The sequence below is a fragment of the Pempheris klunzingeri genome, chromosome 18 (genome assembly GCF_042242105.1).
Source record: "Pempheris klunzingeri isolate RE-2024b chromosome 18, fPemKlu1.hap1, whole genome shotgun sequence".
NCBI lineage: Eukaryota > Metazoa > Chordata > Actinopteri > Acropomatiformes > Pempheridae > Pempheris > Pempheris klunzingeri.
This window is the reverse complement of record NC_092029.1, coordinates 15667315-15693228: the sequence shown is the minus strand read 5'-3', so window position 1 is coordinate 15693228 and position 25914 is coordinate 15667315. Positions and strand designations below refer to the sequence as shown.

At 40.6% G+C, this 25914-nt stretch overlaps 1 protein-coding gene across 2 annotated transcripts in view; it reads left to right on the top strand.

Moving 5' to 3' along the window:
• The window catches only part of ptprk (protein tyrosine phosphatase receptor type K), a 103997-nt gene that overhangs the window by 50943 nt on the left and 27140 nt on the right, over positions 1–25914 (top strand). For both annotated transcript variants that reach the window (XM_070849927.1, XM_070849926.1), the window contains exons 4-19: positions 806–857; positions 960–1018; positions 4012–4093; positions 5555–5670; positions 6389–6563; positions 13365–13477; positions 13897–14077; positions 21875–22057; positions 22515–22634; positions 23059–23168; positions 23282–23483; positions 23585–23690; positions 24151–24223; positions 24454–24576; positions 25070–25144; positions 25470–25506. In XM_070849927.1, coding sequence (XP_070706028.1) covers positions 806–857; positions 960–1018; positions 4012–4093; positions 5555–5670; positions 6389–6563; positions 13365–13477; positions 13897–14077; positions 21875–22057; positions 22515–22634; positions 23059–23168; positions 23282–23483; positions 23585–23690; positions 24151–24223; positions 24454–24576; positions 25070–25144; positions 25470–25506 — 1807 coding nt within the window. The remainder of the gene's footprint in view (positions 1–805; positions 858–959; positions 1019–4011; positions 4094–5554; positions 5671–6388; positions 6564–13364; positions 13478–13896; positions 14078–21874; positions 22058–22514; positions 22635–23058; positions 23169–23281; positions 23484–23584; positions 23691–24150; positions 24224–24453; positions 24577–25069; positions 25145–25469; positions 25507–25914) is intronic.

The window sequence follows — 25914 nt, the reverse complement described above, 5'->3', positions numbered from 1 at the left end:
ACAAAATAGGATTTATGGGAAATGTGGTCTGGATTTCGTCAAACACAACCACAAGTAATGGAGTTAGCATGCGATAGAGGCTGCTTAATGCCTTGCTTTAAACACGAGTTGCCTAACAACACATTACTAATTAATTTTGCATTATGTTATAGGCTTTTAGAAATAAGAAAACATGTACCAAGAGTGTCTTTGTATTTAGATGATGTAAGATTGTGTTATGTTGTTGGACATCCATCCACATACAAAGTGTGGGGATAGATTGAGGATGAACATCTAACACACTGACTTTTTATGATGCAGTGATCCAAACCTCATTCCCTCTATTTACTTTAATTGTCTCCACCACATTTCTCATCCCCTCTCTCCTCCTCTTAAGTTCTCTCACAATGTGTAGAGGCAGTAAGGAAACGCATTAGGGGAAGATTGCCATTATATCGGTTCCACCAATTCCTGGTTCTGAGCATTATGGGTAGGAAAACAGCCCTTCGTACAGATGACACAAAGCCAAACCCAGTTAGCTGCAAAAATCCTCCTCGCTGAAGTTTACTTTGGCAGACCAAAGTTCCTACCAGCTCATAGGTGGTGGCGTCGCTAACTCTGACCTCTGACCTCTGACCTCCTTATTGAGAGGGACAAGCTCAAAACATGACTTGCAGGTCATAGTTATTTCTATGTAATTAAATACCACTCGATATAGTGAAAACGAGGCCCCTCAGGAAATGGAAAGAATAAGGATAATATGTTTTTAGGTTTATTATATACTATATTTTAACTCATGTTTTACATTGTTCTCTGTCGTTTGTAGGTTAACAAGGGTCCCTTGGCCAACCCTATATGGAACGTGACATCCTACACTGGTAAAGAGCGGCTCAGCGCACCACTCAGACTCTCATTTCATAACTTATCCTGACACTTTTGTGGTTTTATTCACTTGTGTTGACTGTAATGTTGCCTTTCAGGTAAAGACTGGCTGAGAGCTGAACTCGCCGTCTCCACCTTTTGGCCCAATGAGTATCAGGTAAGTCTTTAAATAACCACCAGTGTGCACCCATGAACCTTTTATCATGTACATGTTTCTTTATTTCCACACACACAAATACTACACATACACATGCTGTGAGGCAGGCAGCTGATTTATCCATGTTGACTGAGGCTCAGGAGGTGACGATTAGGCTAGAAAGACACTGGGAAAAAAAGAGGTGGGTGTGTGTATGTGTGTGCGCATGTGTTTTCACACATGGGGGTGTGTCACCATGCTGGACATTGATATTGTTGTCAGTGTTGCTGTATGTTGTATCTTGTTCTGTTTGTTTTTAATGAACACCTGTCTGGCACGGTCTCAAAACCTGAACATTATAAGATTCACAGAGGTGGAAATTATTGCAGGATTGTTGAATTGGATTGCACTTTATGACAGTCAGACAGCATGATCGGTGTGTGCTTGTCGGCTGGTGCTGACAGATGTGTGCATGTTGTGGGATATCTTGTCTCTCAGTGTCCCAGCAGGCATACACACGCACTGATCATGTTAACACACACACGCTTGGGGACCCTTTAATATTACTGTAAGGCAAAGTGTGAAAGCATCCTCCAAATGGCCCATCTGGAGCCCAAATGGCCCTCAGTGACTATGGGAGGAGATCACTAGCATGAAACTCATGTGTCAACATGCTTTAATTAAACATAATCATCCTGGTTTGCTGAGGCTTATGTAGGTTTTTCATGCTATGAAACAGGTTATTGGATTTGTGGTTATGAAGCTATTTTTTCATGTTCGAACATGTTTCTGTGTTAGCACTTTGGCTTCAGATGTAATGAGACTGGTTTCACCAGGGAAGACCAGGCACATGCAGACTCATGTAGTCACACACACTCACAGAAGAATTGACGCGCACACAAAATGCACACACACCCACGCAGCATTGTTCAGGTTGACTGTGTAATGGCAGCTTGTCTTTATTTCTTTTTTATTTTGAATGAACATTGCTTTGAGCTGACTGTCACTAGACTGAAACGCAGTTACCAACCTCAGATTTAGTCAGTGAATCAATGAATGAATCGCAACTATTGTGATAATCAATTAATTGTTAAAGAAGTCATTAGAAGAAGTCATGTTATAGCTACCAAAACAACTGTGGTTAAATTAACAAGCAGTGATCAGCAGATCTGGGAGGCAGGCAGACAGGCGAGCCAGTCTTCAGACAGACAGAGATGAAGGTATTAAAAGTCAACCGATGTCTTGCTGCTGTGCTCCACAGTGAGCTATGAGTGAAAGATGATAGGAGAGAGAGACAAGATAGATTGGTAGGGGAGGGAGGCAGAGAGGGGGAGAGTGTGACAAGCAGGGAATGATAAGCTATGGGTAAACAGTTCACGGCAGATTTCCTCTTACAGGTGATGAATGACAACAACTGCTCACCCCCTCACTCTCTTTCTCCCTCTGTTTCTCCTTTTGAGAGCGACCTCCTCTCCTCCCTCCTCTCCTCTGTTCATTACAGTGCTCCTCTCTGAGTAAACACTGTCAGAATAAAAGAGAGGGCAAGCAAGAGACGGGAAGAGTGAAGTTAAAGGAGAGAAGTTGTTAGAAAGAAGAACGATGATGGAAGAATAAAGAGAGCGGAGGGAGTTGGAGGGGTAAAACATGGACAAGAAGGACGGGGAAAAGAAGACTTAAATGAGTATGAGGAGAGTAGTTATTCAGACCATGGCTTGATGAACTGAGATGATGGTACATAGACACACCTGTTGAATGTATTAACACTCTACTGACAATCCACGAATTGAAATAAACAGCCATGCAAGTGGGTGCTGAGGCTCTGCATAGACACAGCTCTGCTAAACGCTAAATCTTCACTATAGGGAAAATTTACCATTTTTGCCATCTTAGTTAGCATGTTAACAATTGCAAAATAGCACTACAAGAAGCACAACTTATGCTAATGAAAATCAGCATTGTTAAGTATGCAAAGTGTTTCAAAGTCACATTGTGACCTGCTGGAAGCACGGGAGCTCTGTTAAACACAGAGTTTTATGGCTGTTTCATGGCAATAAATCCAGTTGTTGAGATATTTCAGTTAAGACCAAAGCAATGTTACCATCCCTAGGGCCAACATTGCTAGTGTGGCTAAAACCAAAAATGCTTTCCACTTTATTTTTGTAATTTTCACACTTTAAATGAACTTCAGCAGCCATAATTAGGACATTGCTGCAATATTCATGAAAGGCATACTTGTTGTACAATGTAGTCACATGAGGAAAAGAGGCAGATGTACATATAGCAAAATAAGTCAAAGGAAGAATGAACAAAGTCAGACAGACGGGGATGGGATGGGAAAGAAAACCAAATAGATTCTCTCATTTTCTTCCGTTTGGTTTCCCTACTTATTACCGTTTGTTGCGGCAGCCATTTTATGTGTACCAAAGGAGATTACTGTGATCCAGCAGGAAGTATCTCATTTATCCCTCCTGGCTTGTTGGCCAGAATGTATAAATCCAGAAGCAGTCAGGATGGCAGCTTTGTATTTATCCAGTTTAATGCACATCACTGGCTGCTGTCACTGACTTTCTGTCTATCCTGTGACGACTTCGCTTAGATCCATCACTTTGACAGCAAATTTAAATGGCAATAGTCTTACAGTGTAGCTTTCAGTGCACTCTGAATGCATCTAAAACTGAGTTCAGAGGCAAAGCTTCTGATTTAGTAACAATACCAAAGAGGGTGGATGATTTGGTAACAGTGCCATAGAGGGTTTGTGATGTGCAAGCAGAGCATTTGCAGGTTATGTAAGTTTCAGTTTTCTCCAAGGAACGGCATTTCCTGTGTTTTTGCTGTTGTTGTATTTTGTATATTTTGTATGCTCAAGCTGTCCTATTCACAGGCTAATTGAGGGTCAGAAATGACTTGATATTCTATTATTCTCTTCTGTATGATTTAGCGTAAAGATGATGCACACACTAATATTGATACTATTGAGGGCAATAATGGCTAAATCTCTCTCTCTCTTTTCTCAGGTCATATTTGAAGCAGAGGTTTCGGACAGCAAAGCCGGCTTCATCGCCATTGACGACATTCAGGTGCTCAGCTACCCATGCGGTGAGTCATTAGCATACCAGCAATTAGTCCTAGTTCGCTGAATAGACGCTGATAGCTTTGGCCACTAATTAGACTGTACCTGGGATGGTTTCTGTTGCAGTTGAATGGGTAGATAAGTGGGAAGGTGACACAGGAGAGGAGGGATGCAGCGAGAGGAGAAAGACAAGTCGTGGAGAAAAATGAGAGAAATAAAAAGGGAGAGAGAGATTGTGAGAGGGAGAAACAGAGAGAAAGAGGGAGAGAGTGAAGCGGGAAATGAGACAGTATTAGGGCAATCATAGAGAGAGAAGATTCTGACCACTCAGCACTCTCTCTCTCTCTCTCTCTCCCCCTCTCTCCCTCTCTTTAACCCACATGCACACACGCACACTCAGCAGTGAACAGTAGCTGTCTTGTCTCCTACTGACAGGAAAGAGATGAAGGCTGCGATCCATTTTAAATTCTCACTACGTCTTGAGTCCTCTTCTCTCCTTTGCTTGAGTGTTTCCTTATTTCTAGAGGCCAAAAAAGAGTTGTGACGACAAACTGTTACTGTTAACGGAAGGGTCTGTTAAACTAGAGCCGTAAGCAGGCTCCCTGTGTCGGAAAGGAAGTAATTACAACTCAGTAACAGCACTGAGCCCCTTGAAGACAATTTCATTTCTTAACAGATTCTATTGATTATAAGTCATAAAAATAAACTGTCTTCTGCCGCCGTTTTGTACAGTTTGTGAGGTCCTGATATCTTGTCGTCCCTGACTCCTTCAGAAGTTAGCCATATGTCTCTGAATAGTGTCTTTTTGTCATAACACGACCTGGAATCTAAGAAAACATAAAAAGAAGAGCCCCAGTCTTTTCAAGGCAGAGGAAAAGGACTCCTAATAGGAGCAAGGAGCAAGTATTTGAAAAGGAATTAGTGCTTAGTCTCCACAGTGGAAGCATTCATTCTCACAGCTGCATTTCTGGACACACACAGGTTTGTGTGTGTGCGTGTTAGCATGAATGCATGCGTGCACGCTTGTGTGTGTGTGTGTGTGTGTGTGTGTGTTTTCATTCACCATAGTAGCTGCTATCTATGATTGCAATCACCTCCCCAGAATAAAAATGTCATAGCTGAACTGCGTCTTCAGGGTCTAAAAGTCTTATTTCATATCCCAGCGTGATAGTTGAGGATTGGGGGCTGTGCATTGTATGTGCTGGAAGTGACAGTGATGCTACCTCCCAGTGGCAATGCAGCGCTGTGCTTTGGTTTCATCTGACTCCAGTAAACTCTAATCGCAGTAATAATGAACATATTCCTCTGGGTTAGAAAATGTCCTTAAATGTATGTAGTGCATCTGTGATAACCCGACCTGTTTGTATCCTTAACTCCCTCTGGCTCTGTCACATCATTCCCACCTTTAACAGATAAATACAATGAAACTAAAAACATATAACCTTGTTGTAAACTCAATCTAATTTGCTTGACCTCATTTGCTGTAGATAAATCCCCTCATTTCCTGCGTCTTGGGGACGTGGAGGTGAACGCCGGACAAAACGCCACATTTCAGTGTATCGCCACAGGACGAGACACATCAAACAACAAACTCTGGCTGCAGGTACAGCTATACACACGCACGCACACACACACACACACCCACCGTGAAACACAAAACATGTTTTAGTCTACTGCTATGGGATTAAGTACAACATATTTTCTTTCTCACCTCTTGTGGTACCTAGCCTTGAAGAAAGTGTTGGTTTTATTTGCCATTTTTGAGATTTCTGCCTCCTCTGAAATAAAATGGAAGTGAATGGAATTTAATCTATGTTGCTCACAGCACTGAAAAATGACATTGGAACTTCTTTCAACTAACAAATAGTCTTTGATGAGAACAATTGGCAGTTGCTCTGAATTGTGTGTGTGCACTGTCCCCCACAAATAAATAAAAATACAAATATGTATAGTGTATGCCCCCAATATAATGGTGTAGAAATAGACACAAACACAAAGAGATGAAACACTGCACCACCCTCAGGACTGGTATGTCCAATAATAAAGTGTCATCCACACACACACACACACACACACAGAGCGACTCCAGGCTATACATCCTAGCAGCTAACATGATTAAGAGTTTAATAGCCACTGATTTCATTATAGCTCTATTGTAGTCATGACCTTCAAACCTGTAGTCAGTGAGGCAGAGGGTAAGTGTGAGTGAGTACGCATGTGGGTGTGTGTGTGGTCCACTGCTGACTTGTGACCTTGAGCAAGGCCGTTAACCCTTTAGCAGCCTCTGCAGCACCTGATCTGTCTGTGTGTTTACGATTCAGAGGAGAAATGGAGAAGATATCCCGGTGGCTCTGACCAAAAACATCAACCACAGACGGTTCGCTGCCTCCTTCCACCTCAAAGAAGTCACTAACCAGGATCAGGATCTGTATCGCTGCGTCACCCAATCAGAGCGCGGCTCCGGGGTGTCCAACTTTGCAGGTCTTATTGTCAGAGGTGAGGATTTAAAAAATATTTTCAAGGTTATTTGCCTTTGTTTTTTTTTATTTAGGCCAAATCTATAATACTTGTGCCAATGGCACAAGAGCCTGCCTTCCAAACTCCTTATAAACCAAGCCTTCACCATTTTGAGAAATCCAGAGCTTGACAGACCCATTGTGCCTATTTATGCTAATATTGAACCCTCATTGTTAGGCAGAGGGTTTTAGCGTATGCTCAGTAATTTATTTATTTTTTCTTATTAAACCTTTATTCAACCAGGTGACATCACAAGATCCATTTTTCAAGGGAACCCTGCCAATAAAGCAGTGGAACAGTGTTTTGAACAACAATCAAGCAAACATTAAAGCACTTAGACCAAAACAAACAGTAGCCATCCTCAGAATCACACGCCTGAAAAGACAAACTAGCGGAAACAGGTCTAAATAGGGAAGCAATTATAAATTCCAATTAAGTTTGCCTCCAAACCAAATGTTAACATATAAAGTTGATTTACAATTTTTCTATGACCCTGTCATTGACTAAAATTATTGTCTTGATTCAGTTATATATATTTTGCGTTAAGGGTAACTTTGTATTGTGTTGAATTTTGGAATGTCAAATGTCTTTCCAATCAAAAGTCACATTCACTGTGTCTGACTGATAAAATGTAAGCCACTAACACACAATATAGACTAATGAGGAGAGTGTGTGTGCCAGTCTTGTGTTTGTGGGTGTGTGTGTGTGCAAATGCGCGCGTGTGCGGGGATGCTTGCGTGGGTGTGAGCCAGCCGCATTAGTGTCTACGTGCACATGTGTATGCTGCGAATATGTGCGTGTGTGAATGGAAACTGTGTGCGCTTCAGCTGTCATGTGCAGCTGACATGTGGTTAATAAGGTGTCACCAATGTGTGTTTGAGACGGGATGCTTTATTCATTCACATCCAATAGCTTACATATTCAATTCATCTCCCAGAGAGAGAGAGAGAGAGAGAGAGTGAGAGAGGAGGGCAGAGAGAGGGTAAAGGCGAGAGAGATTCAGGAATATGGGAGTGACAGAAAGGAGGGGGTGAGAAATGGGAGACAGCGGAGGGTGAGCAAAGAGAGAAGTGGAGATGGTGAAGAAAAGTTAAATGTAAATAGTCTGCTCATTATCCTGAGAATAGCCATATCAGAATCAGGAATATGTCTGAATATGTAAACAGCTGAGCAGAGTCATGTTTATTATTCTGCATAAGGGATGGCAGAGGAGGAAGAAATGAGAAATCAAAGCAGAAGCGAGCACCATGAATATGAATATAAGCTGGCGAGATAATGGAGCTCTTACACTGTCCAGTTTTGGGGTTCAACTCCCAGTGTCACTTGAGGAAAACACCTACAGTCCCCAGTGGGAATGAATAGATTTGTTTTTTCTTTGGTCAAGAAAATATGGTGGTTTTGGAGACACTTTTTCAGCAGGACCTTGCTGATTTAGTAAGAATACAAAAGTGGCTAATGTTTATTTATCGTGAACATCTTTTTTTTTTTTTTTTTTTGAATATGAGAAGGCAACGAGGAGAGAGATGAGGAATCCACACAGCAGGAGACATGTGTCTAAAGATGAATTGGACCAATCTACATATATATGAAAATAGATTCAGGTTCAATAAGATGCGTTGGGCGCTTTGTGCTTCATAGCCAGGCATCAGCTTGAACCAGCCACTTTCACAATCTGTGAAAAGATGCTTTTGGAGCTCTGGATATTGGTGATTATGAATATTGATCCAGAGTCTGGTTGTTAGAAAGATATCACAATAAAAGAATGAGGACTGCATGTATGAATGTAGAAGGAGAGGAACCTCATGTTTATTTATTAGAAATATCAGATGGGAGATGAGAGTTGGAGAGAAATCAAAGGAACAGGGAATATGTTTATTTCACTTCTTGAAGAGTATGCGTGTTGGAGATTTGAGGCTCCTGCAGGACATTGACGACCATGAATATGGACAGAATTAAGCTGCATTATTAATAATTTTACGAATATTTTACCTTTTAATATTTATTTATTGTGAAATTGAGAGGAGGAAATATGAAGGATGATTACTTGAAGAATCGTGTATCTGATGATCAGGGGAAATGAATAAGGAATCATAGGGAAGTGTTAAAATAGGAATTCTATTTATTAGAAATGTGTGGCACTAGGACAGTAACCCAGGTTTCAGTCTGTAAGACTGAAAAGTGGTCCGCTGGGTGATGTGAGATTGCCTCGGTGCACGTATGCACAGGCCTAGTCTATTGATATTTACAACATGTGGATGACAGAGATGTGTCATTATCTTCACCCTCTGTGTGTGCTGGAGCTGTCAAGATCAGAGAAAAGAAGCACATCTTGCAGAGGCAGAGGTGCATCATGGAGGCATGAGAGGTGTGATTTGGGATTTCCCAGATAATTCTTATGCATGACTTTTTTTTTTTTTTGCTCTCTCCCTTGAGCAGAGATATGACTGTGGATGTGAATTTATTCTATTAATCATACAGTTGATTGTTTTTCCAATAAGTGGACTATTTCGTTTAACCCAAAATAACCCAGAGCACAAAAAAAGGTGATGCCTTTCAAGTAGAAAAGTTCAGTTCAATTCATAGACGGTTAAGAAACCAGCCTAGATTAGCATGTGATAGGTTGCAACCAGTTTTGGGCATTTGATACTGATAATAGTTGCCAAATCGTTGCCTAATCATTTGGGCTCTGGTGTTCAAATCACAAATATAAAACAGAAAAAAGCACATATGAGTTTGATTGAGTAGTTAAGCAACTAATTATTTCAGTAGGGCTGGGTATCATTTTGAGATTTTGCAATATGCCAATAGTGACATTAATTTTTTTCTTAGTTTTTCTCAAATTCCTTTTTTTAATTTAACAAAATAAACCAAATTTCTCAAATATTGTCTAAGCACAAGCAGCCATACCGGAAGTCTGCATAAATAAGTGAATTAGGCAACATTTTGTTTCCTCTCAGCTTTTGTTGTTCTACAGTTCAAGACACAAACACTAGATGGACAGATGATGGCGAGGACCAGCCCTGCTTTCACAAGTTTTACTGTAGATGAAGAGTGTGTAATTGCTGTGTGTGTGAAAGACAAAGAGGTCTGAGAGACTCTGTGTGTGTGTGTGTGTGTGTGTGTGTGTGTGTGTGTGTGTGTGTGTGTGTGTGTGTGTGTGTGTGTGTGTGTGTGTGTGTGTGTGTGTGTGTGTGTGTGTGTGTGTGTGTGTGTGTGTGTGTGTGTGTGTGTGCATGCGCGTCACTAGTGGTTTGGTCAGAGCCAAGCTCTAATAAAGCCTTGCCCTCTGGTTCCTACGGTGACAGAGCGCATCATCATGCCAGCTCGTATCACACTCATACACACACACACAAACACACACACAAACACACCATGCCAGCTTGCATTACACACAATCCATGGCCTAAAAAGCTCCTGCAATATTATTGTCACACACATGCACACAAACATGTACGCACCAGACTTCAGAGGACGCACAACTGACTTGAATTCATTCAACTGTCTGAAACCTGTAATGGTCCCCTTCTAAAATGTCCCTTTCTCCTTTTTAACCTATCACACACACTCACACATGCACGCTCACTCTAAGTGATAGTGACAGGTGAAGCTTCAGGCGTTAAGGAACTATAGAAAACCTACTACCACTGTTGGCTGTCGATACGACTGAAACAAACACACACTTGCACACTCACACACACACACACATATCTCTCGGACTAGAGGTTAGATGTCCTCCAGTGAGCTCCATGGTGATGTCAGCAGCACTTTGTGAAAGCTAAACTTTATTGACAAGGTTGCTGACGATGGACAACGAAGAAGAACATGCCTACTGGGCGCCAGTCACCAACAAAATAAATATTTCTTTCTTTTTCTTTCTTTCTTAATCAGAAAATCTACCACCCTCCCTATCAATGCCTCCGGAGCTTTATGAATTCTAAGATCAGTAAAGAAAGTGAGTGACAGTGAAAACAAATTAATCACGCAGGCGGGTGAGGTCAGAAACGACACACACATTTGAAGTATTCCCAATGTTGATTTGTTTTGTTATTATCATTTACATTTGACCCAAAAAAATGAGAAATGATGAGAGGGTTCACACATGTGATTAATAATAAAAAAGATGGTGACAACAAACCCATCGCAAAACAACGCCATTGATGATTTGTTAAATTTTTTTTAGGTCAACTGTACAAATGACAACTGATATAATAAAATAAAAAAAAAAAAAGATGAAAATCAAAAGCATGAACCCGTTCCAGCTCTTGTTTTCTCTGGAGTCTCATAACGACCCACTTACATTCCTTACTGTTTGTTTCATTTTTCTATTATTCATCTTTCAGATATTCAATAGGTTTTAAGTAACACACAAACATGTATTCAAGTTTTACACAGGCTGCAAGCAGATAAATCTGCTGTTTTGTTTGCTTGAATAAATTTATCGTGGTGCGTTTGTGCTTTATTTCTTTATTTGTTTGTTTGTTAATCATCAAGTTGTTTACTTTGTTTATTTGATGGCGGCGCGAGCTGACACGCTGTTGACGTTGTCGGTTTTCTGAAGTCACTTCAACATTCATTATCTGGATTCAACTCTGTCTGCATGCGTTTGTGTTTGTGTGTGTGTGTGTGTACGCGCGCGCGTGTGTCTGCGTTTGCACACACGCATGTGCTGTCAAACTACAGTGTTTCATCTGTTGCTAAAAAGACACTTCCCAGCCTGCACCTCTCTGACAGCCACATTCAGCACACGCACACACACACAAACGCAATCACAAACACACGCAAAGAGAAAAAAAGAGGTGACAGCAATGCAAAATATGACTATTAAAGGAACAACATGCACAGTAGCACACACACGCACACACATATAATTTAGATAATACTTACTTTGATATAATATGATTGAAGCTGGATTGCAAAAATATCCCATATCCCCTATCTCCATGACAGCAATATTGGCGGGCAGTGTGTTTGAGAATGTGTCCAAGACAGATAAGATCTTTATGATTTGCTGATTTACTGTATGTGAGATACACTAAAGTGAGAGTGTGTGTGTGTGTGTGTGTGTGTTTGTGATTAATTCATGTGTTTGTCTGTGTATATACAGTATGTGTCAAGTAGGTGAATCTTTGATGCGGTGTGTTTTAAGGTTGCGTGTTGCACATTCGGCTTGTCAATCACAGACGTGTGACAGTTTGCTCTGATCTGACTGACTTCCTCTGAACCGTCACACATCCATCACATTTCTGTACATGTACACACAGTATTTATTCACAGAGATCAATATGGGATGTAGTGAATGGCTGAATTTTAAGACTCTGACTGAAAAATACAGTATATGCAGTCATATTATGTTTAAAGAGAAGCTGTCATTGCTCATTTAGTCATTTTGATAGTTTGGGTTACATATGTACAATATCTGAATGTCAATTCTTTTGGAAATACAGTTGTATCCAAGTAGGCAGTTACTCCTTACTGTTTCCCCTGCTTAATTCGAAGTCACTTGTAAGGTAAAGTCACTACTACAATCTGACTACTGTAGGGTGGACGTAGTTGGATTTTTGACTGTCAACATGGCACAAGTCATAATTGAATGTTAACATAGTGGGTGCAGCAGGTAAAGAAAGGAAAGAAGAGATTTGAAGTTGTTGAGGAGATCCCTCTCAGATCATTCTAAACATAATTTTGACCGTGACGAGAGACAAAAGAGGGGAACTTGTCATTTACTGCTTGTGCATTGATTGACTTGTAAAACACTGTCTAATAACATTAAATGATGAAACTAATGAGAAAATGTAATGGAGGATTTACTTCAATGGCAAAATATCCTTGAAAATCTATCACTCATGCGGCATATAAGACAAAAACAAAAGACAAAAAAAAAGGTCCTCGAAGGTGCCACATCTTGCACCCAATGCAAAATATCACGCTAATGTTGTGGCTCTCGTAAATGTTCTGCCATATCTGCGTTAAGCCATAGGGAACATATATAAAACGAAAAGCCATTACTTTAACAGACAGATGAAGCTGGCAAGTTTACATATTCCATGTCTGAAAAGGGCTCAAAGTATCGGCCACAAGGAGAGGCTGCTTCCTAATATTAGCCTTGCAGTTTCTTGTTTTGAAGGTGGGACGCTTTTGATGTGGAGCAGCTGCAAAAGGCGTGTTTACATTAATATTAAGTTCATTATAATTCTGACAACACAGCAAAGGAGTGTGAATGTGTGAAACGACATGGCTACTATCTGTTTGATGAAAGGAACTGTATATAAACCTTGATTTGTTAAGTGTTTGAATATTAAGTAGAAAAGCGCTCTGAATAAAATTAGTAGTATTAAAAAATTACTATTATTAGTTGGAACCTAAGAACAAAACAACTCCTCCTGCTACTGTGATACAGTATAGAGATTTACAAAGAGCAAGTGCTTACTTAACCGGCATGACCACAAAAGTTTAGCCAATCAGTTCAACATGACATTCACACAGCCTGGTTGCCATAATATTGCAGGTCAGTGCAGTTACTACATGTTAGGATGTCTCTAATAATCTGTGCCATTGGTGTAGTTGTCATTGTTTACTGTTACATTTTTCATTCATTTAAGTCCACAAATATCACATGTCAGCTACTACACTAACAAGTCTTTGTATCAATGTGTCTACAATATTCCTTGTGGCACTACCCTCCTCTGTTCTCCTGTGACCTTGTTTTAGAGAGTTTTATTCATCTTGTGAGGCACTTTGAAACCTTCTTTTATGGTCTTGTTAATTGTTTTCTCTCCTCAGAGCCTCCGCACCCCATCGCCCCACCCCAGCTGCTAGGCGTCGGCCCTACATATCTGCTGATTCAGCTCAATGCTAACTCTATATTTGGAGATGGGCCTATTATACTGAAAGAGGTATTCTCAGCTTGGACATTGTACGGTTTCTAGGCAATGACTTGTATATAATAACACTGTGTAAAGCCGCTGTAAATCAGAAATGCACATAAAACATACTTAGAGTTATCCTTTCAAAGGAAAGGATAGGCTTAGCTTAGCACACAACACTGGAAACAGCTAGCTTGGCGCTGTGAAATGGAGACAAAATCAACCTAACAACACCTGTAAAACTCATTCATTAAGATTTTGTATCTCACTTATTTGAATGTTACAAAATATGAAGTGTAAAAGTGAATTTGCCGTCTTACAAGGAATTTTCTTTGTAGCAGTTGTTTTTCCCTCTGTGACGTTTACATTGATACTGAGCATGAATTCTGTTAATGCTGACCACTCAAATAACTACCATCTGTAATATTTGTTTTTGTTTCTGCCTGTAGGTTGAGTACCGTATGACATCGGGCAGCTGGACGGAGACTCACGCTGTGAACTCTCCCAACTATAAGTTATGGCATCTTGACCCAGACACGGAGTATGAGATCAGAGTGTTACTAACCAGACCAGGAGAGGGAGGGACAGGCAAACCTGGACCACCACTCATTACCCGGACCAAATGTGCAGGTAGGACATAGACACATACATACTGTAACATACTTTATGCAGCCATTAAGGCTAAACGAATGTATTTTGTGATTACTGTAACAATCATCAATAACTGTACACATCACAACAGTTTGTCTCAAACTTTCCTTGAAGTTTTCCATTTAACAACTTTTGCTGTAATGAAAACAACATCTATGTCCACCTAAAACATGAAAGGTAAAAAAGAGGTAGGTCACGTGACGCAAGCCAGGTCCTTCTGCCAGTCTGATTGTCTATCGATCTGTCCATCTACTGTTGTTCGTTTTTGTCTTGGTATCTATATTTCAGTTAGTGGAGGGATATTTGTACTATGAGCAGGTAGGAAGAGGAGAGGAGAGGTGTAGCGAGGGATAGAATTGGAGAAGAAAGGAGTGGAGAGCCGGAGTTAGTCTGTGGTTGCTCAGTGATCTGAGAGAAAGAGAGATTAAAATACTGGAGGCTCTCTCCACCTTTCTCATTTTTTATCCTGCTTTTTCTTTTCTTCCCTCTTTCTCGCTGTTACTCCTCCATTCTCTCATACCCCTCATTCCACCCTCAATACATTTCTCTTTCTACTTCGCTCCTCGTTGCTGCCTTTCCCCCTTTCTCCCTGCCTCTCTCTCCCCATCTCATTCTCTCTCTGTGGATCAATAGACGGAGGGCAGAAACACTGTCTGACATTTGTAGAAATAAACGACTGAAATATAAACACAGCTAGCCTGAGGGAGAGAGACGGAGCAAGTGAGAGAGAGTTGATATGAGAGAGAAAGAGACAGAAAGAAAAGCAGCGAGCTTGAATGAGAAACAGAATAAAGGAGCGATGGAGAGATGATGAAAAACAATAAGGTTGGAAAAGAAAGAGGGGAGAGAGTAGATGCAGGTGGGTGAGAGAGAGCACGATAGGCGAGAGAATGATGAAACTGGAGAATGAAAATGAAAAAGAGATGAAAACTCATAACCGCGGGGGCTGACTGATGTCTTGCAACCTGTGTGTGTGTGAATGAATCCGCATGTGTGTGTGCGCCTGTGTGTGTTTATTGACAGAGAGGAAGTCATAGACTTGCTCAGGCGACTCATGTATTGAACAGTTTCCTGTTAGACAGGATGAGGAAATTAATTTTCTTCTCCTCACCCACACAGGGACACATTTGAGTTAAAGACAATAACTAATTGTAATCCACATAATGCGCTGATATCAGACTGAAGCAGGAAACTTGGGTTGTAAATTTAGAGGATTAAACTCTGGCTATTTTCTAGTCAATAGACAAAAATTATTCAGATATACAGTGTATCAAGTGGAGGAGTGACAATTATAGGGGGAGAAAAACTTCAGTCTTTAGTCATTTTTAGAGGGATCTCTACTCTAATGCAGTTATGCCACTTGTACTGCAGCAGACATCCTAATTAGCAAGTTATCTAGTTTAGGAAATGCTAATATGGTGAGTCACTACCACTGAATTTTCATTGAAACAAGAAACCAAAAGATCTCCCCACATGTATTAAGAAGGATCAGATCTTGAAAAAGAGTTGATTTGCATTGGAAACAAGTAGAATAATCTCACTGTGCTCTCTGTGTAACTTGCTTTAAAGGAATAGTTCTAGCTGAGCCAGTTAAGAGCATGTGTGACCTCTGGTCAAGAAGACTGACTCCCTGTTTATAATTTAATCATAATTCAATTGCACAGCTCTTCTTGACTTTCCAAATGTCATTTTGGTGTGTCAGAAACCAGATGCTTCGTTTCCAGTGATTGTCTAGCAGGAGGAAATGCTTTTTGGGCTTGAGTGCGCCACAAGAAGCTCCTAGAGGTTGCAATGCTGAATGTGGCCACTAAACCAATTGCTTCGTGTGCACTAACTTTTGGTGCGTTAGTTAGCAGAGACTACAGCCCGCCAAGAAATACATAAAATCCTTGGAAACCACAAATTGACATTTTTACACTTTGATTTTTGTAAAACTTAATGAAACGAGATACACTGTACAAAGTAGTGAGATTTGTTGGTGCTGGCAGGCGGATTTTGTTACGCTTGTACAGAGCCAGGCCAGCTGTTTCCTCTCATTTTCAGTCAGTCTCTAAGCAAAGCTAACCAGCCTCTGGCTTATCGTCATATCTCATATACATATATTTCCCAGCATGTCGAACAATTAACGTGAATTAAATACACTGCTACATAAATTGGACACAGTTTCTTGTACTATAATTATATTGAATAAACAATATACATAGACACCACTAGGTAATGAATCTAAGTAGTTGTTACTGGGATATTCTTCTTATCGGGATATTCTTCTGACATACCACAGCACACATACACTTGGAGCTGGTGTGTGTTTGTGTAAAGCACACACACACGGCAGAAATGTTATTTAAATGGTAATCATTCCTTTGCTTTTTCTGTTTGGTTAGGTTTGTCTGATCCCACCACCTGTAGTTTACTGAATATTTAGTTCAGCGCAAAATAATGAAAACATGCGCACACACTCACACAGGGAAATGTGTGCACCAACACCAGGCATAAACCCAAGCATGTCACCACACAAAACACTGTTTAATTAAAAACCAATAAAGTTAATAAGATACAGAGCAGAAATCACACACGCCACAGAACAATTAGTATGATAACAGGAAGAATTTCATCTCTTCCTCTCCTTTCCTCCTTTTACCTCTTCCTCTGCACTTTTTTTTATTTCTTTTCTATCTCTGCTTCTTTCTCATGCTCCCTCTGTCTCTCCTTCTCTCCCACTCGTTGCAATTTTTCTTCTGTGGTGATTTATTGCTCTTGTCTGAAGGGTGAAAAATAATCAACTTGAAGTGAAGAGTTAGTGGGTGTGTGTGTGTTGTGTGCACATGTGTGAGTGTGTGTGACAGAAGAAGGTGATGAAGTAGCTTTTAATCCAAATCCTGAATTTTCTCCCGAAAACCTCTTGGTCATGGCAGGTTAGACACACACGCACTCACGCACACATACACACTAAGAGGCACGAGCACACACAGAGGACAGACACACGAAGAGGCATCGAGATGGAGAAAAATGTACACACACACACACACACACACACACACACACACAGACAGAGTTCAGAGAGTCACAGTATTTCTTGGATGTTGCACAAACTCAGCATCACTTGGATTAATGGAAGAATGGAATCACAAAACACACATTTCCAGACACACAAGCACAGATGTTGTAGGAATCACACACAATATATCACATGTTCTTCTTTATATATGTGAGCACACACACACACACACACACACACACACACACACACACACACACACACACACACACACACAGTCAGCATTACAACGCTTTAAGGGTCAAGCACTTGAAATAGCAGCCAAGAGTTCTACAATGATGTCCTGTTTGTGTGCGTACTTATGGTATGTATGGCAAATTTTGATGGTTTTATTAAGGTTGACAAGGGTCAGTTTTGCATGGATAATTTTCTGAAAATATATAGTTTGAAGTATGTAGTTTGAATGCTTACAATCTCTCTGGAGAGAAAGGTGTGGACTAATACAATATAAAAAAGTGAAGTGGCATAATATTTTAGGGATGGTTGTGATTGCACTCTTAAGCCAGATTTCTAGTTGATGCAAAAGGTTAATGGGAGTCTTGCCATAGATACCTGGTGAAGGTTTTGATTTATGGTTCCGGTTTATGGTCCACTGGTAGCTACACAGCAACACTAAATGCTGATGTGCTTTAATTATATTCCTGACAGTACCTGTGTTTACATTCTTTCTCTTACTTTTACTGCCTTGTTTCATTATTGGATATGGGACTGTGTCATGTGGTCACCGTATGCCTGTTGTTCCATTACCTGTTAAAGAGCAGAGGTCACATTGCTGAAAAAGAGTAGATAATGAAGCCTTTTATGCAGCCGACAGCAGTGTCCAGAGACATTATGTTTTCGCCTTGTCCGTCTGCTTGTCCCATTCTTCCCAATTGTGATATCGCAAGAATGCCATTGTACAACCGTGCACTGGGACTCAAAGATGAGCTCATTTCAGTGGTCGATGCTCAAGGTCACCGTGACCTCACAAAACCCGTTTTTGGCAAGAATTCTCTATGAGATTCAATATGACAGAATTTCACACAAATGGGAAGAATTCATAAAGTGATGACATCTTATATCCAAAAGGTCAAAGGTCAACTTCATCATCATACTTCATCATAATGTTCTGCAAAAACATTATTCGAGGCCATAAATCAAGAACAGAAGGGTAGATCGTGACCATATTTCACATTTGGTTGGATACTGAACTGAAACTTGACTGGTGGCGGAGTCACACAACCCCGAGGCGGTAATTCTAGTTTCATTCTAGAGGACAGCCCGGTTTGCCAATTTCATAATTACCCTCTGCGTAGACAAATCAGAATCAAATTCCATGTAGCTTGCAAGTGCAAATTGAATGAATGTTGCAGCGCAAACTTGCACCTTTGATGTGCTTAAATCTGGCCCATAGAGAGCCAGAGACATGCAGAGAGAAAGTGGGGGTTAGAGACAGAATGAATAACTGGAGTTTCATTTGTCTTCCTCATGACAGTGGAGGGATTACCAGGAACTAATTGGACAGATTAACTTGGATTTAGCTGCATCTCCTGTCAACCTTTTCTGTCCCCCCCCCCTCCCATCCTCTCCCCTTTCCTCACCTCTTTTCTTCTCTGCTTTTCTTTAAGCTTCTTTCTCCTGCTCTAAGGTCTTTTTACTGTATATTTTCTTAGGCTCCTCCTAATGCTTCATGTTGGGGGACGGGATTTTCTTCTGCCCTTAGCGTAGTCCTATTTCATTTAGTTTCATTTCCTTTTCTTTTGTTTTCCATTCTTTAATTCCAACCTCTGGATTCTGCTGATATGAAGCTCGCTGTCCTTGGTGTTATTGTTGGTGTTTATTGGTATTGTTGTTGTTTTCAAAGCTCCATCTGTGGAGAACAAAGCCTTTTAGTTCCAACATGAATCCAGCCGTTTGTCTGTCTACCGGAGGGAGGGGAAAGGGACAAGGCAGTCTCTGTGGCTTACCGCTGGACCAGGTCCCGATTGACTCTGGACACATTCCAAACTAGTTATCGTCTCTCCCCGTTCCTCCTCTCGGTCTCTCTTTCCCTCTCTCATCTTTCTCACCCTTTTCTCTCCCTGCTCCCTTTATCTGTCCCTCGCTCCCTCCAGCCCCTGTTTCATTTTTCCACACATTGCTTTGGTTTTTCACTCTTCTTTACTCATTTTCTATGCTACTGTCTTTGCCCTCCTGTCTCTTTTCTTTCTTTCTTCTCTCCTTGTCTCTCCTCTTCCTTCCTCCTATACTCTTTACTTCCCACAGTAAATAGACAGAGATAAGCAGCACTGTATTATGACCAGAAGGGAAATGGGAGGTTGAAATGCAGGTTAGAAATGTGTGTGTGTGTGTGTGTGTGTGTGTGTGTGTGTGTGTGTGTGTGTGCGTGTGTCATATATTTTGTTTTAATTCCTTGTTGAGGACCGTCTCACTGTGAAGCAGTGTTAGCATCAAGAGACCACGAAATCAATACAATTTATTACACTGCCCTTACTGTGTGTGTGGGTGGGTGTGTGTGTGTGTGTGTGTGTGTGTCGTAATAGTCAGCTTTATGGCGAGGATCACAAGTATTGATGGAGAGAGGCAGAGAGGAGGAGACCAAAACAAGTGAGGAAGAAACAGAAATAGAGGGAGAGACAATAGGTCTCCCTCTCACTCTATTTAAATGTCAACCATCCAGTAACAGGTTAAAGCAGAAATGAAATGCTCTGACCCCACCGCTATTAACACAAACACACACATTCACATGCACACACTCACACACTCACACACACAGTTGAGCAATAACATTTGCTCAGCAGACAATTACCTGCCCGGGTGTCTTCACAACCTTCCTTCCGTCTTTTTTCTTCATTCTCTCTCATATGTCTCTGTATTAGTGATCTATTTACATCTAAATGACATAGCAAACCTTAACACGCGTACAGCTCTGTGTGTGCGAGTGTGTGTGAGAGTTGCGTTTGCCCTTGACGGTGCATTCTTATTATGAGAAGTTTTATTGAGACGAGCACACACACATAACCACACACCTATACTTGCACTGCCCAGATTTAATCTTGATTCTGTCACAACCTGAAGCGTGTGTGTGTGTGTGTTTGGGTAATAACCGAGTGTGAGAGCGTCCGTGCCTGTGAGTTTCTGTGCGTGTGTGTGTGTATGTGAGTGACAGGCAGATAATGGGTTGTCAGAGCAAGCGACAAGTTTGTGTCCTTGTGTTGTCTCCTCTGAGGGAGGAAGACCCAGAGAAAAACAGAGAGCGAAGCGAGGAGGGGTTGGGGAGAGACTCGCATCTCTATTTAAGGTGAGCTGTTTTATTAAAAAATACCTGGAAGGACATAAAGAAGCAGGTGGGTTACAGCAAGACAAACACAGAAGAGGAAGGAACATCAACAGGTGATAGAATCACTGTGAATGTAGACAGTTTATGACAAGGAAGAATAAACAAAATCTTTAATTAAATGTATCTTGGTTGCCCAGGAATGGATTCCACTTGCGTTTGGAGATGTCCATCGGAAAGATCAGAGTCTAATCAAACCCTTTTTTTGTTTTTGTTTTTGTCATAAGGTATTGTTGCAAAAAAATATTGCACTTTTTGCTTTTACAGCTCACAGGAGAGGATACAATGGTACAGATTAAACTACTTAACAGTGCATGAAATAGTTATTATTTGTAGATTATACTGACAATACTTGGGCACTTAAACTCAACTACTTGACATCAACAACAACATTTAAAATTGTAATCTAATATTTTGGGTCTGAATAAAACTCCCACTACTGTGTCTCTAGGAAAAATATGCACTGGGATCAGACACAAGTAGAAAAAAAAGCACAAGCAGCACATGTAACTCAAGACATCTTAACACCCGGGCACTGATGTGTATATTGTGCTTTGACCTGCCCAGATCAAATGGTAACTGCTGTGTGAGTGGCCATGGAGTGATATTTCCTCCGGAGTAATAACTGGCTTTCTTGATTGAGTGATATCTGCTCTAGTTAGAGAGGTAGTTCTACAACAATTTGTAGCCGTTAAAAATTATAGCTTTCCTGCAGAAAACAGCAGCTCCCTCAAGTAGATGGGTAGCCACAGGAGCTTGAGGTGTAGCTCTGGTGCACCCTTACTGCTGAATGAATGGGGGGGGGGGGTGAAATATAGTGGACTGATATGAGCAGGCTGGAGGCAGATGAGGAGAGGTTTGGTTTTATGTTTGTGGTCTTGTTTGTGAGTTTGTCTTTGTGTGTGTGTTTGGGTCTGTGGAGACGTGGGTGGGGTCTGGGGGGTTATTGATCCAGTTAAATGAGCCAGTTAAGGTAATTAAAGCCTTGGGCAGGCAGAAGAGAAGATAGATTATATTGACAATAACAGTTCTGAATACACATGAAAGATTGAAACTAAAGACGAGCCTTCTAGAAGTTATTGCATTTGAGGAATGGTTGAATGGCAGCAAGGAGCAGAAATAGATATTCATAAAACCCTCGTGTTTTATCTTGGGGAAAATGTTGACTCAGCACCTTTGCTCTTTTTTTGTCAACAGTTAACTTATGTTTTTTCGCATATTACTGTAAATCATGAAAGAATGGTGATTATTTCCCCTAACAGCATATTTATGATCTGAACGTCTGTTGCTGCTGCTGTAGTGCATATTAAGGCGTTATAGATAGGACACATGTAAAAAAAAATCTCCTCCTTGCATCTTTGGTTTACCTTCTTTCTGTGTTCTCTTGTGTGTTTGTCTGTAGAACCTATGCGGACTCCTAAGAGGCTTAAGATTGCTGAGACCAGGTCTCGTCTGATAGCGGTGGACTGGGAGTCATTGGGTTACAACATAACTCGCTGTCACACCTTTAATGTCACCATCTGCTACCATTATATGACTGCCAACAACCGCAGCAAAGCAGACTGCTTGGATATGGACCCTAAAGGTAATACTCAGTTAAACTATTAATACAGGCTTTGTTAGCATTACTCACACTGCTGTTTTACTGTTATACAATGAATATGACACTATAAAAGAATGCCAAATTCAACCTGTAATGACGGCATCATGAGTATGTGTCTTAAAGTAAATACATTTTTCACAGGTTAATGGAACACCAGTGGAACCACTGACCACTGAGTGAGAACTGTCTGGTTGATTAGCTAACACCTCATTGAGGTGCTGAAATACTGTATAATAAGAAGATACTTGTCATCATTGGGTCATCCGGTTGGAGACTACCTAATGTTTTTTTCTGGGATGTTGATTCTCAGTGGGATTAGCAGTAGAACAAAGCAGTATGTAGGAATAGTAACTGTAAATTGCAGCCCTAAATGAATTAAAACATGTTATACATCAATGATTACAATAGACTAATGTATTTTTAACTCTCTATTCCTTAGCACCACGCCACCTGGTGGGAAATTTGCCACCCTACACCAATGTCAGTCTGAAGATGATTCTGACCAACCCAGAGGGACGGAAAGAGAGTGATGAGACCATCATACAGACTGACGAAGATGGTGCGATACAGAGCGCACACTTCCTTTTTTTATCTTTGCATTTGTCTTGTCATTTTTTTTTCAAAATATTAGCTTTTGCAATGAGAGTTATGGTAAAAAGTAACTGCTTCTAATTACTGATGCTGATGTGGAGTTTATTTAAAGGTATTTTGACACTTCAGGTGACACAACTGCCTCTTTTGGGAGGTGGAACGTAGTACAAATGAAAAAGTGCAAAAAAGAATGACTAGTGCTAGGATGTTGTGAAAGCTGCAGTAAAATTAGAAAGGTCTTGAGCTACAACTGTTTACAAGTCACTTCAACATGGTTCAGAAGAGTCACTGCTTGTATGTATTTACTTGCTCGCTTTGAGGATAGAAGTTCACTATTGATTTTATTTGCATTGTATAATGTTATCTTTGTGTGTGTGTGTGTGTGTTAACAGTTCCAGGCCCAGTTCCCAATCAGTCACTGAGAGCCACTCCATTTGAAGACAGAATACTTCTTTACTGGAAGGAACCAGCTGAACCCAATGGAGTCATCATACAATATGAGGTACTATGAGCAGAAGCAGTAGGAATAACAATAGATTTCAGAGCCGAACTAACACTGTGCTCAGTGGGGGAAAAATGTACAAACCAGGATTCTGCCTCTCTGCTCCACCTCAGATCAGCTACAGTGGTGTGCGTTCATTTGACCCTTCGGTGCCTCTCCAGCGGCCGGGACTCACGGTGTCTCTGCCCTCAAACGCCACCCATCACCTATTTTCCCAGCTCCACCCAGGTGTCACGTACCAGCTCTCCATACGAGCATCCACCTCCAAAGGGTTTGGTCCTGCCACCACGCTCAATGTGACCACTAATATCTCAGGTACAGTACACTTTGATATGTTTTATTGTCACATGTTTTTTCCAGTATCACATTTTTAGGGTGATACATGGGCACTAATATTGACTAATGTCTTTCTTCAGCTCCCACAATCGATGAGTACGATGGGTCAGAGGCCTTTTTGAATGAAACTGCTACAACCATCACTGTCCTGCTCAAACCCGCCCAGGCCAAGGGAGCACCTATAAGGTACTGTATGCATGCAGTTACACATACATACAGTACACAGTACATGTACAAATCCAGGCTTTTGTCACACTTGTAGTACGATTCCATATTTCTTACCTATAGCTGGTGTGCGTATCATCCGTAGTTAGCTCTCACGTTAATAGAAAACAACTATTAACCCATTAGAATAAAGAAAAAACATGCATTACAGTACAGTCAGTTATTATACTGTATTCTCTATTACATACTCTATTGTCATACGCCAACTGTGTTATTGTCTGGGTGTAACATGGAATCAGATGTATTATTTGACACATGTCAAACAACAGGTTGATAAACAGTAATTAGATTAGCAAGACCACATAAGCACCTGACTACACAACCTATTTTTGAAATTGATTTAAAAAAATCTGTTAAGCTCATCCTGATTGTATTAAGGGAAAAAAAAACAAACGTCAATGAATTGTCTTCTTGTCAACAGCGCCTACCAGATTGTAGTTGAGGAAGTGAATCCTCAGCGGACACGCCGTCAAGCTTCCTCTGACTGTTACGAGGTGAGGCATATCAAAGATACTGTCCATGTATTGGTTTGCTAACATACATTATGAAGAATTTAATTCCAGAAAAGATTAATTTTTCAGTATATATTCACCATTTGACTCTATAGACCATAGGACCTTTGGATTTCAACTCTTATAAAGCAGACATTTTATTTACATTGTATTTGTAAGTCAGATTTATAGATGTATCACTTTTTTTAAAGTAAAAATATCCTCTTTCCCAGGTCCCAGTGTCCTACCACAGTGCATCTAGCGGTGGATCTCCATATTATTATGCCGCCCAGTTGTCCCCCAGCAACCTGCCTGAGCCGCTCCCCTTCACTGTGGGAGACAACAAGACATATCAGGCAAGCCATTTTATTTCAGCAACATATTCCATACGTAGTGCAGCAAAAATGTCAAGTAAAAAGATAAATCCAATGGAAATTAAACTTATAGCTTAAAATGCAGACGCATACAGAATTAAATAAGAACTGCAGAATTGTAGTTGTCATGATTTGACTGGTCTGTGTTAAACAAACAAGATATAATGTGTATGCTTGTGAGCTTTAGAGGTGCTGATCGGCGGATTTCTGTTTTATGAGTTAGCTGGCTGCTGACTGTTTGTTCATATTTACCAAAGGGCCATGAGCACGGTATTGATCTAACTCTCAGCAAGATGGTGAATAAGTGTGTTTCCCCATCTTTTAACAAGGTGTAAGCTGTCCTACTAACTAACGTACAAAGAGACAAATCAAAAACACAGAAAACATGTCTCCTTGCCAGAAGTAATAAATGTAATAAGCTCTACATGCGTTTAGCCTCATATTAATTTGATGATCACTTCCTTTTAATCCCCAGGGTTTCTGGAATCCTCCACTGGCTCCAAGAAAGAACTACAACATCTACCTTCAAGCTGTTAGCAGCACAGAGAGGGTAAATAAATGTTTATTCATGTGAAGACACACTAATCACACAGTGAACTCATAACTCTCACTTGCTAGCTGCTATGAGTAAATATGCTGTACGTACACATTGAAAGCGACACACTAATTACACCTAAACTACATTACAGCTTCTACCTGCAATGAGTTATGAAGCGTGGGAGTGTAAAGAAAACTTAAAGCGCATGTAATACACACAACTGAAAACCACAATATGAAAAGTCCCATTCTCTTGGTTGATGCCATGGCGTGCTGTGTGTGTGTGTGTGTGGACGTGGGACTCAGATGTTGCTCTTGTTGTGTCTTTTTTTCTTCAGGAAACTAAGACACAGTGTCTCCGTCTGGCTATTAAAGGTAAGAGCACAGTGTCACTGTTGACACCACTTTCTGTCAAAAGATTAGTGTTAACTTGACAATCAGATGCAGCTCAGAATATCACCAATGACAGTGCAGGAACTATGTTTTATATGTTTTATGTCTGGTTGGCTGTGTTTATCTTCTGTTACTTACCATCCCTTAATGACTGTCGTTAATCTGATATTTATTATTAGTTTTCCTCAGCAAATTTGTTATGACTGATGTTACAGATTGTTTTATGGGTATAATATAATGTTTTGCATGTTAGAGAGAAAAAAAACATATTCATGATGTGTTTGTGTGCGCTTTTAGCCACTGCATGTGCACATAGTCTAAATGTCATCTTTTTACTAGCAGCCATATGTTGATAGATTATCTGACTGGTTTTAAATGGTATGGACTTAA